The sequence below is a fragment of the Protopterus annectens genome, chromosome 1.part2, assembly GCF_019279795.1.
Source record: "Protopterus annectens isolate FY-2018-M chromosome 1.part2, PAN1.0, whole genome shotgun sequence".
Lineage (NCBI taxonomy): Eukaryota > Metazoa > Chordata > Ceratodontiformes > Protopteridae > Protopterus > Protopterus annectens.
In genome coordinates this window covers 830106503-830120364 of record NC_056727.1, presented here as the reverse complement: position 1 = coordinate 830120364, position 13862 = coordinate 830106503, and the positions used below count along the sequence as shown (strand labels likewise).

The following is a 13862-nucleotide window of genomic DNA, read 5'->3' as shown; positions in this document are numbered from 1 at the left end:
TAAGCTGGCACCCAGGAATATAATCTGTTGTGAGGGCACTAGTTTTGACTTCTTTTCATTTACTGTGTACCCTAGAGAAATTAACAGCCTTTTTACAAACGCCAGATTCTGTAGGAGAATGTCCTTTGTCTCTGCTTGAATGAGGCAGTCGTCCAGGTATGGATATATTTGAATTCCTTTTTGTCTGCAAAATGCAATTACTGGTGCCAGGCACTTTGTGAAGACCCTGGGCGCAGTAGATAAGCCAAAGGGCAGTGCAGAGAAATGGTAGTGCATTGCACCAGCTTTGAATCTAAGGTATCTTCTGCAATTTTGTCTGATAGGGACATGCAGGTATGCCTCTTTGAAGTCCAGAGTAACAAGCCAAGCCTTCTTGCCCAGCATGGGTAGAAGCTACTGTAATGTCAACATTTTGAATTTCGGAATATCTAGGTTAAGTATTTAGAATTGAAAGGTCTAGTATGGGCCTCCAGGCCTTGTCCTTTCTGGGGACCAGGAAGAGTCTTGAGTAAAATCCTTGTCCTTGTTCCTGTTGTGGTACTTTTTGAATAGCTCTCATGTCCATGAGGGCTGAAATTTGTTTTTGTGCCTCTGTCCATTGATTTTGTGGCAGGTCTGGCATTCCTTTTAGCCTTATGAAAGTGGAACCTGTAACCTTGAGACACAATATTCAGAACCCATTTGTCTTGGGTGATTGTTTGCCAGTTTTGAGAAAAAAGTGCTAGTTTTTTTCCTAAGGGGGCTTCCAAAAGGGAAGTGCTTGGCGTACGAAGGGGAAAGTCATTGTGACTGTTTCCTGTAAGGATGAGACTTGTCCTCACCTCCTTTTGGGGTTGAGGTGGCCCACTGTCGTTGTCCATTTGAGCCTTGGGGTTGAGATCTGCCTCTTGGGTGTCTGTATCTGCCTCTCTGTGGCCTGTCTGACACTGGAAAGGACCAATTCTTTGTTTGCCAATTTCTGCTAAATCGAGGTGGCTGTACCTGTAAGAAATCCTTGACTGTTTGCAAAGATTTAGCTTTATCCTCCATTTTCTTCAACACCTCTTCTGCCTTAACAACAAACAATGTATCATGCTATAAAGGAGCATCCAATAATTTTGCCTTAACATGATCAGGTAAACTCTGTTCTTTTAACCAAGCATGTCTTCGAATCACAGAACCTGTAACTGCGGCCGTACAAGAGGCCTCTAAAGAATCAAAACCACATTGTAGAGTATGTTTTCCCACCTGCTCAACTGCATGCAATAAATCCTGCATTTCTTTACAATCAGGAGCTTCTGAGCTTGCAAGCATTTTCTGTTTTAACTGAGCCATTAAATATTGTTGGCACTTAAACATGTGAAACTGGCAATTTAAAACTCTTACTGCTAAAGTTGCAGAAGTGTATACTTTCTTACCCCATCTATCCAAACTCTGGAATCTCTGTCAGAGGGTACTGGATTTTTTGCAATGGAAGCCTTGGACCCTGGGAAATAGTTTCTGGGTCAGCCGAAGGGTTTTTAAAACGAAACTTGCGAGAGTCTGGGACTCTATAATATCTATCTGGCTTGGCTGGTGCAGGGGGCAAAGAATCGGGAGATAAGCTGGATTCAGAGAACACATCATCCACAATATCAAGCACAGGCGGAATAGCCAAGGGCCTGTGCTGAGGCAATAAAAGGAAATCCCTGAGCCTTTTCTTGGATTCTGAGTAATCCTGACTTTCCCAATGGAAATGCTCCCTCATGGTATGTAAAGTTTCCCCAAAAGAATAATCCTCAGGAGGAGAGGCTGAAGGGATAGATTCTTCAGCATCAGAGTTCCTCATAGGGGGGTAGAGAGTATCCCTGATCTGAAGAGGAATCAGAGGAAATGGAAACCTGATCAGAGGAATCATAGTCTGTATCCTGCCTAGGCCTTTTCTCAGGAGGGGGATGGGAACCCCTGATTAGAGTAATGAGGTCTTCGGCCATTTTAAGCATCTGTTTTTTTAGGCATGGAGGACTGTCCAGGAGAATGCTGTACTTGTTTCTTTGTCTTTAATGGTACTTTTGGCTTGGCTGTTGTTTTAATGGTAAGTTGTGAAAGTCTGAAAACACCATCAGAAGCAGATGCCTGCTCAGCGGCTCTGGACCCATCTGAGGGATTAGTTTCCGTAGGCCCAATACCTTGAGTTTCCAGAGGCCTAGTTGTCTCCACATGGGAGTCAGATGCGGCCTGTGGCTCTGAGGTAACGGGTGGCAGGGGCTGCGAAAGCGCCTCACTGAGAACCGGCAACTGGCCTAGAAGAGGTTTCGTCGTCAGTTTTGGACCTCGGATGCCCGTCTTTATCCTTGTCCTTGCGTTTTTTCGGTATTGCGGTTGTCGGTTGATCCGACGGCATAGTATAATTGAAGCTTCGGCCAAAGTAGTGCAAAGCAAAATCAAAATGTCTTTTTATAGTGCGTTTGTTAAATCTAGCACAAAACCGACAAGTAGTGACGTCGTGATCAGGGCCTAGGCATGGAATACAGTAAGAGTGGAAGTCCTTATGAGGTATTTGTTTCCACCAAGAAATACAATTATTAACTTTTTCTGACATCTGTCTGAGGCAAGAAAAAAGTTTCCCCAATGGGGTACTTAGCTTTATTGAAGACTTCGGATCTGAAATTCGACTTTGAAAATCTCAGGAGTCGGCCGACCGGCACTTGCGAATTGCTTCTGCTTCGGGCACCGCGCGGCAAGAAAGACTGAAGAAAATGGCATCGGATGCATCTTCTATATCCCTGGCACTCTGACGTCAGGGAAGAAGCGACAGCAACTGATGCCGGACCAAGACTCTGGAACTCTGGCCGACTGCAGGACCGCCTGATGGCAGGATAACCCAAGTGTAATGACTGCAGCAGTGTAACAAGATGAACATCTTGCAAAACTGCTCTTTGTAAACATGTTTTTTTTTACCTCAGTAATTTGACAATTTTGCAAGCTTCTTCCAAAGAATGTGTGGTACATCAGTAGGAAAGAACAGTTGTGTAAAATCTTACCAAAACCATAGATGTCCTTCTCTTCCATGCTGCAATATTTTTACTGTGGAATCGTCTGCCTCAGGTGACCCGAACATCTGGCTCCAATTCAAAAGCTTAAGCCCAGTTACTGCCAGGTGTGTGGGACATCACACATAAGGCCATAAACCATGGTCCTAAAAATGTGAGGTCTGCATGCAGAGACCTCAGAAATGACTGCCCAGTCGGACAGTAGTCTAGGGAGTAACCAAAGGGATGCCATCTAGACAGGGTAAATGTAATGAAGGGTGTTAGGTGGGTGGGAAGGAATACTGTGACATCTATGGTTATGGTAGCATTTTAAGTCCACAAAGAGAAGCCAGCAACCAAATAGGATCCAGTGAAAAAATATAATTTATTATCAAAACAGCATCAAAAATAGCTCAGACCGGTTTCGGCTGGCAAACCACACACAGCCTTCCTCAGTGACAATGAAAAAACTAAAAAGATGCATTTAAATAGTGACAAGATCACGTCCTATTGGTTCAATTAAAATTGCTCATTTAGTCCAGGTGCAAACAAAGCACCCAGCTTAGTAATCCATTTCTTTTCCTTGGAATCTAACAATGAATGCCAACCTGTTTTATTAAATCTTGTACCCTTAATTAAATCAATAATCATAAAAGAAAATTTAGCAGTATGATGTTTGGTGGTATGTTTATATAGAGCATTACTGATCTTCTTATTTTTGATGTTGCTCATGTGTTCAGAAATATGCAGTCTTAAGGGCCGAGAAGTTTGGCCAACATAAAATGAACCACAAGTACATGTTGCCAGATAAATTAACCATTCACTGCTACAATTTGCAAAAAATGAAATTTCATAGACTTTAGAACAATTCCTGCTTGTAAATTCCTTTGATTTGAAAATTTTGTCACAATTACAATGTGCAATGATGTGAAAAAATTTGAAGGGGAAATATTTTTTAAGAAAAATCTCAATAAAGTTACTAATGATCTCACCAATCTTGAGGAGCAGTTGAAATCCAAGAAAATAAAGAAATTTAAACGTGATTTAAATGATTATCAAGGATCCAACCCTTTCAGTTTTCCATCTAAACAAGTTCGTTTTACCCCTTATCTGGGTAAAACACCTAGAAGGAAGAGACCCAGATCGATTTTACGGAACAAAAATAATACAGATGGGTCATCCACTGATCTGTCTTCATTTACAGACAGTGACATGCAGCCAGCATCGGATCTCCCAAACCCCAAAAGAATACAGGGTTTCACCCCTTTAGGGGGAAGTACAAGCATGGAGGCAGGAAACACAAAAAGAGTAGAGGACATTCAGGGTCTGTTACAAATGTTAACACAGAAGTAAGCATTGATAATTCAAATGTTCTCAACTTGTCTGACTTTACCTTGTCATCAATACAGCTGGCCGTTCTCAATAAAGGCTTAAATTTCATCCCTGGTTTTGTTACTTCTGAAGATCATTTGGTTCAGGACGTATTGTCATTTTGTAGAAGTGTAAATTTGAAATTACAGTTTGGGGATGGGGATACAAATTATGATCAAAACAAATTTATTTATCATAAATCTAAGTATCTTCCACCAATGCATCCTGTTGTACATTTATTTCAGAACATGATTCTCAAAGATCTACACTTTTACAGTTCAGAGACTCGCTTTAAATCTAATAATCTATCACTTAGGGAGAAACAAGCCATTGAGGAATTACAACAAAACAAGGATCTGGTTATCATCTCAGCAGATAAGGGTGGGGCTGTAGTGGTCATGAATTGGTCGGACTATGACAAGGAGGCAATGAGACAACTATCCAATAAAAGACACTATGCTGAAATGTGTCTGAATCCTACGCATAGATTCAAACAACAAATTGATGAATTTATGACTATTGCTAGGGACACTGGCCTCATAACCAGTTCTACTTTACAACAATTGACAATCAATGACCCTATTAACCAATACATTTATTTCCTTCCTAAAATTCACAAAGACCCTGTACACCCACCAGGCAGACCCATTGTTTCTGGCAGGGGTTACCTCACAGAACCATTATCCTTGTTTCTAACCAAACATCTTAAGCCTTTGTTGACCCATGTTCGTTCTCGACTACAAGATACAACAGAATTTTTACATATTACATCTGAGGCACAATTGGAATCTGGTTGGTTGATGTGCACATTGGACGTTAGTTCCTTGTATACAAATATACCACATTCAGAAGGATTGGAGGCTTTAGCTTATTGGCTCAAGATTGCCCGCATTTATGAAGAGGATTTTAATTCTTTTCTTGTTGGCTTGGCAGAACTTGTTCTAACTAGCAATGTCTTCTTCTATCGAGACATTTGTTTTTGGCAAATTAAAGGTACAGCAATGGGAGCATCTTTTGCTCCCATTTATGCTGACCTCTTTATGGCATACATAGAGGAACATATCATTTATAACACTAGTCATAACATATTTTTGCCAGAAATCGATATTTGGAGGCGGTATTTGGATGATTGCTGGATGGTGTGGAGGGCTGATGTTGAATACTTAACTGAATTTGTTTCATATTTGAATGATAATATATGGGGCATTGAGTTCACTATTAATTATCATGCTGAAACAATCACGTTTCTTGATGTCCTGATCACCAGACAACAAGATCATACTCTTAGTGCTCAGGTATTCAGAAAATATCCGGAATACAACACAGTCCTTCACGCCTCCAGTTTTCATCCACCGCATATTGCCAAAAACATACCCAAGTCCCAATTTATACGTTTAAAACGTATATGTTCCCATCAGGATGTCTTTGAGAAAGATAGACGTGATTTAATTAATAGATTTCGTGACAGGGGCTATCCGATGGGACACGTTCTTGCTGCTAGCAATTGGATAAATTCTTTACCCAGGGAGGATTTTCTCCAGCACAAAGCCAAAGATCAGAGGACTGCACAGCCATTGAGGTTTGTCACAACTTATGCTAGAAACTCAAATTTACTTATGGACAGTGTTCAGAAAAACTGGAACATTTTGTCCAATATTCCTGAATTATCAGATGTATTACCTGAAAAATGTTTATTTTCTTTTAGGAAAGGTAAAAACTTGGCTTCATATTTTAATCATTATAAACACACACACACTTTACCAGTAGTACTGATTCAGTACAAACTACTTTGACTGGGGAAAGGTTAGTGGGTTGTTACCCATGTGGTCACTGTAGTAATTGTGACAAAATTTTCAAATCAAAGGAATTTACAAGCAGGAATTGTTCTAAAGTCTATGAAATTTCATTTTTTGCAAATTGTAGCAGTGAATGGTTAATTTATCTGGCAACATGTAGTTGTGGTTCATTTTATGTTGGCCAAACTTCTCGGCCCTTAAGACTGCGTATTTCTGAACACATGAGCAACATCAAAAATAAGAAGATCAATAATGCTCTATATAAACATACCACCAAACATCATACTGCTAAATTTTCTTTTATGATTATTGATTTAATTAAGGGTACAAGATTTAATAAAACAGGTTGGCATTCATTGTTAGATTCCAAGGAAAAGAAATGGATTACTAAGCTGGGTGCTTTGTTTGCACCTGGACTAAATGAGCAATTTTAATTGAACCAATAGGACGTGATCTTGTCACTATTTAAATGCATCTTTTTAGTTTTTTCATTGTCACTGAGGAAGGCTGTGTGTGGTTTGCCAGCCGAAACCGGTCTGAGCTATTTTTGATGCTGTTTTGATAATAAATTATATTTTTTCACTGGATCCTATCTGGTTGCTGGCTTCTCTTTGTGGACTTGATTTGTGGTTGTTGCCGGGCAACTTTCCTACGTGCAGGAGATATTTTTTCATTGGCAAACTATGGTAGCATTTTACAAAACTATTCTATGTCCTTCTATTTCCATGATGCAGTATTCTTACTGTGGGAGAGTGCCACAGCTCAACAACAGGGAAGGCTGGTAGAGGAAGTTGTAGATTCAAGGAAGCCATGCCCTGGCTCTGGATACCTGGTCCAATTTATAATGTCTGGTGAAGGTATGCACAAAGGACCATGTGGCTGCCTCGAGAATGGTACTTGTGTCCAGGCCTTTGAGGAAGGCCCCAGAAGAGGCCAAAGCTCTTGTAGTGTGTGCCTTGATCCCATAAGGTAAGTATTTGCCATGGTGGGAGTAGCAGAAGGCGATAGTTTTCCTTTTCCAGATGGCAATAATTTGTCTGGATATTTGGATACCGACTTGCCCAGGGCTCAGGGGCAGGAGGATATAAAGTGCTGATTGGATTTTCTGATAACTTTTGTTTTGGCCAAAAAGAACATTAACTGTCTGTGGACATCTAAGGAGTAGAGTACTCTCTCACGGTCATTCTATGGGGAAGGAAAGAAAGTGGGTAAGTGAATAGACTGATAGAGGGACAGCTCACTGACCCCCCCTTGGGCACGAAGGACGGATTGGTATGAAGGGTCACCCTATCTCTGTGGAAGACTGGGTAGGGTGGGGTTGCCATTAGTGCTTGTAATTCTGAAACCCTTCTGGCAAAAGTAAGGGCTACTAGTAGGACAGTCTTCCAAGTGCACATCTGCAGAGAAGCAGAGCTAGCTGGGTCAGAGGTTGCAAATGCGAGTTTTTCGAGCATGTAGTTTAGGTCCCAAGGTGGTGGGATAGGTTTCCTTGGTGGCCTTACATGCAGAATCTCTTTTAAGAACAGTTGACATGCAACCTGGAAAGTAGAGGCGAGTCGAGAGGTAAGCAGGTAGAGATGATAGATAAATGGATCTTCACTGAAGGATATGAAAGGTCTGATTTTATAAGCTCAAACACATAGGCTAGGACTACAGGAACATCCGCTTGGAAGGGGTCTCTTTGCCTTTAAAGACACCATTTGCAGAATCTTTCCCATTTGGAAACATAGGACCTCCTGGTATTGGGCTTCCTGCAGGAGAGATGGCATGCCCTCAGTGTGCCGGTGTCTGAAGGGGATCAAGAGTTTATCACCCAGAGGGTTAAGCAGAGCATCTCTAGGTGCGAGTGAATGAGAGATCCCTTCTGTTGTGCGAGCAGGTCCACCTTCTGATGCAACTTGTGGTGATTGCCCTTGGCTAGAGATTGAAGAAGAGGGAACCAATGCTGCCTTGGCCAATAGGGGGTCACCAGCAAGGATTCTTGGCTTTTCCCACGGAATTTTTTGAAGGACTTTCTGAATGAGTGGGAAGGGAGGAAAATCATAAAGGAACAGTCCCTTCCAGGAAATGGAGAAGACATCCACTCTCCAGGAGAGTGGGAAGGGATCCCTGGAGAAGAAAAGCTGTAATTGTCTGTTCTGAGGGATACAAATAGAAATGAGGTATGCCCCACTGGTGGACAATGTCTAAGAACACATCTCTGTGCAACATCCATTCATGATAGAGAGAAAGATCTGCTGAGGGGCACCTGCTTGATGGTTGTCCTGGGATGGAATATAGACTGACTGCAGTGAGATCTTGTGTTGAAAAGCTAACTCCCATGCTTGTATTGCTAGACTGCAGAGTAGGTAAGGCCCGGTCCCCCCTTGTTGATTTAACACATCAAAGTTGTGTTGTCTGCAAAGATCTGCAGGGGTCCTGATTGCACAAGAGGAAGAAAGGCCTGTAGGGCTAGAAGGACCACAATCATCTCCCTGATGCTGAGTTGCTTTTCCCAGAGGGAGGGCTCCCAGTGGGCTTGCACCTTGAGGCCATTCACAGTTGCTCCCCAGCCTAGATCTGATGCATCTGTGTGCATGTACTGTATTGGGCTGGACGGTTGCAGGGGTAGGCCTAGGTTCAGTTGCACATGCTGAATCCACCACCTCAGTTCTGCCTTTAGGCATGGTAGGAGAGGTACCTGAAATTCCAGGGGGTGGTTGTGTTGTGACCAGACATTTCTTAGGTACCACTGGAACTTCCTCATGTGCAGCCTGGCAAGTGGTATAGGAACTGTGGCTACCATGACGCCTAGCAACTGCATGAACTGCCTTGCTGAGAGGTGGGTGGCCAGGAGGAGGAGGTGAAAGTGGCTGACTAGGGAGGAGACTTTGTCCTGAGGGAAGAAGGCCTTCATGGGTCTGTTCTTTCCCTGCAGCCCAGGAAGGTTTCGTCTTGGGCTGGGGGGTGAGGGATGATTTTGCCAGGATGAGAGTGAACCCCAAGCTCTGGAGTTGGTACATGGTGAAAAGCAGATAATTCCTGAGAGTGACTTTCTCTTCTGCCAGAATGAGGAGGTCGTCTAGGTAGGGGCAGATTTAGATCCCCCTTTGCTACTGCTGGGGCTAGGCACTTTGTGAAGACTCTTGGTGCAGTAGATAAATGAAAGGGCAATATAGTAAAATTGAAAGTGTGAAAAGGGTCCAGCAAAACACAAATACTTTCTGTAATTTGGGTGGATGGGAATGTAGAGGTATGCCACCTTCAGGTCCAAGGTGTTCATGAAAGCTTTGGGTGGCAATAGTGGAAGGAGGCTTTGTAGCGATAGCAATCTGAAAAAAAGAGACCTTCAGAAAGAGGTTTAAGGTAGATAGATCCAGGATGGATCTCGCGCCATCCTTTTTGGAACTAGGAAAAGCCTGGAGTAAAACACCCTCCTCCCTTCTTGGCCTGAGGGAACAATTTCTATGGTTATCTGGGCGAGCAAATCTTGGATAACTGGAAGTGGAAGAACAGGATGGAGCTGGGACTCTTCTGACAAATGAGGTTTTTGCAGGGTAGTTCCTGTAAAATTAAGGACTGGGGATGGTAGCAAGTGTTTCAAGTCCTGGAGCTCCTTACTTGTTTCCTGGATGCTTTTAAACAGTTCAGCAGACTGCTTGCCAAACAGGAATTTGTTGTCCAGTGGAGCATCCAAAAATCTTGGTTTTAAAATCTTCAGAAAGCCTCAGCCAAGAGTACTGGCGCAGAACAGAAGCTGAGGCTGCCGGCCTAGTGAAGACCCCAGCAGCATAACAGCTGGACTGTCTGGCAACCTGAGATGGCAGGGACAGGTTAGATGCTACCCGAGACTTGTTGGGGGAGTCAGGCATGGAGAATATCAAGGAGGATTCCTGTAAGATCAAATCTAGGGCATATCTCATCGTGTGGGTCTGGTAGTTGATAGCCCTGAAAGCTAGAGTGGAAGATGTATACATCGTTTTCCCCAGTCTTTTCATGACTTTGCTGTCCTTGTCAGATGGCAAGAGGGAAGAGGAAGGTAGAAGTCTGGACTGTTTATCAGCAGCCTATGTAATGACTGCAGGATCTGCCACTGGTGGCTTATTGAGGAATCTGTGCTCAACCGGGGACCTTGTAAAAGCGATCAGGTCTTTTGGGAGCTAGTGGCCGAGATTAGGGTGTCTTTGATGCCAAGGAATCCAGGTAGGCCAGAATCACAGGCGGGATTAGCTGAGGGGGAGGGTGATTCCACCTGGAGTAATTCAAAATACCTCTTCTGGGTTGCATCCCATTTGAAGTACACTCTCATTTTAGTAATTGTTCCCTCCAAAGGTAATGTCTTCAGGAGGGGAATCTCCCTCTAGGAAGTCCTCATCTGGCTAGCAGTAGTTCAAAGGAGAAGCTATCTGTGAGGAGTAAGTGACAGACTCTTCTGAGGAGGGTGTGCATAGGAGGTATGGAAACAGCGGAGGCTGGCCTGGGGTTGAGGGCAGGCATAGTAGTAGTAGGATAAGCTGAAGGCCTAAGAGCCATAAAGGCCTGCAGCAAAGATTGGGAGAAGGTATGCCAGTCTGGTTGCTACTCCGAGGGAGCAATAAGATGTTTAGTTTTTTGTTTCCTCTTAAGTGGAGTAGATTTAGCAGAGATAGAGGGCCTAGTATCAGGAATATGGTTTGTGGGTGAAGATTCCAATTCCTGGACCCTGCGTGGGTGCCCAGTGGAGCCTGGTTCCCCTTAGACCTCGTCTGAAGCAGCATTGGAACAACCTCTAAGGACGTGCCTACCGGCGCTTCTGATGTGGTTTCCGGATATAGCAAACATCACTCAACCCCTAAAATCGACAGCTGGCTATGAGGGGCAGACGCAGTAGGCCTAGTAACTTTGGCCTTCTTTTTAGGCAGCTCCACCACGATGGTTAACTCCGGATCCATGAACCTCTGGTTCCTGAAGTAAAGTTTTAAGGCTGCCACACAGCTACAGAGAGTTCTCAGTACGAATGACTGGCAGATACTATAGGTGGTGTGGTCGTGTTCCTGGCCTGTGCAGAGCAAAGTTCATGGGAATCTCTGTGCAGAATTTGATGTCCGCACCTACATTTCCCCTTTCTAGTCGACATTGGTTAAGAATAATAGCAAACAATCAAAGCTTAAGCAAGAAAAGGTTTTTCCCCAACGAGGTACTTATCTTTAGAGGTCTTGAAAACAGCACAGCAAAGCAATTGATCTGACGTTCAACTTTGGCAGAAAAGTTCTGAGGTCTGTGCATGCAGACATCACATTTAAGGACCCTGGTTTATGTTCCTAAGTGTGACATCCAAACATCTGGCAGCAACCATGTTTAAGATTTTGCATTGGAGCTAGATGTTCGGGTCACTTGAGGCAGAAGATCCCACAGTGAGAATACTGCAACATGGAAATAGAAGGACATCATCATTTGTAAAACTTGGTGCAGACCAGTCAAGGACACGTGGATCTGCAGACTCAAACTTGGAAGTTTTTTTTTTTTTTCAGGCGTTCCATTCTAAGTGAATGGAAGCATAGTCTGACAACAAATGGCAGAGCTACTAACAAGCTCTGCTATCATAGTGCATTAAAAAATATATACATTTTTGATCATTTGCCCATAGTAGTCCTTTAAATCATGACTGTTTATTTCTGAGCTACATTTGAATCACAGGTTAAACAAGCTGCAGCTTTAACAAAGTGGATAATCAACCAGTTCTGACAATTACAGAATTCTCTCCAGTAAAACAATCCCCTGCTTTTTCAGATTCAAAGAGCTCCTTTTATTATTTATAACCTACACTCCCATAAAACATACACCTCAGATCCTGCATGCAAAACTTATCAGTTTCTTTGGTCTGCCTGCAAATACATACCTTTTGGATACAAGGCAGCAACTTGGCTATCAGTGTGTCAGTTACTTTGTTCACAGCATCCAAAGCAGCCACAATGGTGGAGGCATAAAATGAAAACAGGACTCTCAGCTGGGTAGCAGAACTGGAAACTTCTGTAAAGGCCTAAATCAATAACGCAATCAAATCAGATTTTTGTAATGTAATGGAGTTAATCTATAATATATAAAAACAACCAATTACAAATAAGCATCCTGCAAATAGTGTGAACTTCACTACGCAACATTTTAATTAATCCCCATTTCCTAACAGGCTTGCTACCAGTTCACAATGAAATATAAATAAACCTTTCCTAATAGTAGTAGTATAGTCAACACCTGTAAATAACGAGTATGCTGCATAAAGCAATGTACAAAATAGCTGCACTGCAGTTCGGAAAGCAATTTTTACAATGGCTTGATAAACCTCTCAAACATGTAGACAATCAGAATTTCTTTCAAAACACTGAACTTTGCCCTTGGCATTTAAATTCTAGCTACCCCTCGGTGTGTGGTAAAATCTCTTAACACACCACTACATAACTAGAACATCGCCCCCCCCCCCCCCCCCAATGCTGGCCTATGTTACAATGCACGGCTGTAACTTGTAACATGCATTAGTAATGCATGCATCATGCTCTCACCAACAGCTGGCTTTGTATAGTACAGCTGTGTAAGTTTTTACCATAAATGGCAGATGCCCCTCTCTACACTGTTGCAATATTCATTACAATACAGATCCCCTGTCAAGGGCAGCCCAATGTCCAGCCAGTACACTAAAGCCTTTAGGTTGCTTTAAGATACTCCATATGTCACATGTATGCTCCTTACATATAGGGCATAAAAGGTGACATCCGGATGTACCATCCACAAAAACTGAGAGCCCCAGAAGGAACGCCAATTCAAGGAAGAGAGAGGTAAATAATACATTCAGAACAGAAATGGACCGGGGGGGGGGGGTGAGGGAGTAAATACTGCAACACTGAAGGGAAGGACATCTACCATTATGGTAGGATTTTACACAAACTATAGTATGTCCTTCCATTTCACTGTTGCAGTATTCATTACAATAAGTGCCAAAGCTCAGGAAGAAGAGAGGGAGGAGGAAGCACCAGCAGAGCTCTCTACGTAGCCATGAAGGATGGCTCTAGCAAAATCAGTCCAGAAATTCCATCCAACCTGTAGTGCTTGGTAAATGTATGCAGAGAAGTCCAGGTAGCTGCCTCAAGAATAGAGTTTGTATCCAACCCTTTGAAAAAGCACCAAAAGCCGTCACGGCTCTACTAGAATGAGCCTTAACGGAAGAAGGGAGGCTCTTACCATGAAAGGATAACAAAAAGAAATACATTTAGAAATACAAGAAAAAATAGTTGGCTTGGACACAGCCAGTCCTAATGATACAGGATACAAGGAAACAAACAGCTAATTAGATTTACAAAAAGTCTTAGCCTTATCCAAATAAAATCCCATCCAACATGTGCAACACCTTCTCAATGGCAGATTGCAGAGAAGGGAAAAAAGTGGGCAACTCATTCACCACCTCGGGCATAAAAGAAGGATTAGTACAAAAGGACACCCTGTCCTCATCGAACACTAAAAAAAAAAAGGAGGAGAAGCTACAATGGCTTGAAGGTCAGACACCTGTCTGGCAGAAGTAAGGGCAACAAAAATACAGTCTTCCAAAAACAAACAATGCTGCAAGGAAGCTGAAGCTGCAGGCTCAAAAGGAGCCTGGGTCAATTTTTCCAAAACAAAAGTAAGATCCCAGGGAGGGGGAACAGGCTTCCTGGGTGGTCCAATACGAAGGACGCCTTTAAGAAATTGTTTAGTTTCC

General features: G+C 42.9%; 1 protein-coding gene across 2 annotated transcripts in view; it reads right to left on the bottom strand.

Moving 5' to 3' along the window:
• The window catches only part of HEATR1 (HEAT repeat containing 1), a 1780420-nt gene that overhangs the window by 1627233 nt on the left and 139325 nt on the right, over nt 1–13862 (bottom strand). For both annotated transcript variants that reach the window (XM_044059100.1, XM_044059109.1), the window contains exon 6: nt 12015–12155. In XM_044059100.1, the coding sequence (XP_043915035.1) occupies nt 12015–12155 (141 nt within the window). The remainder of the gene's footprint in view (nt 1–12014; nt 12156–13862) is intronic.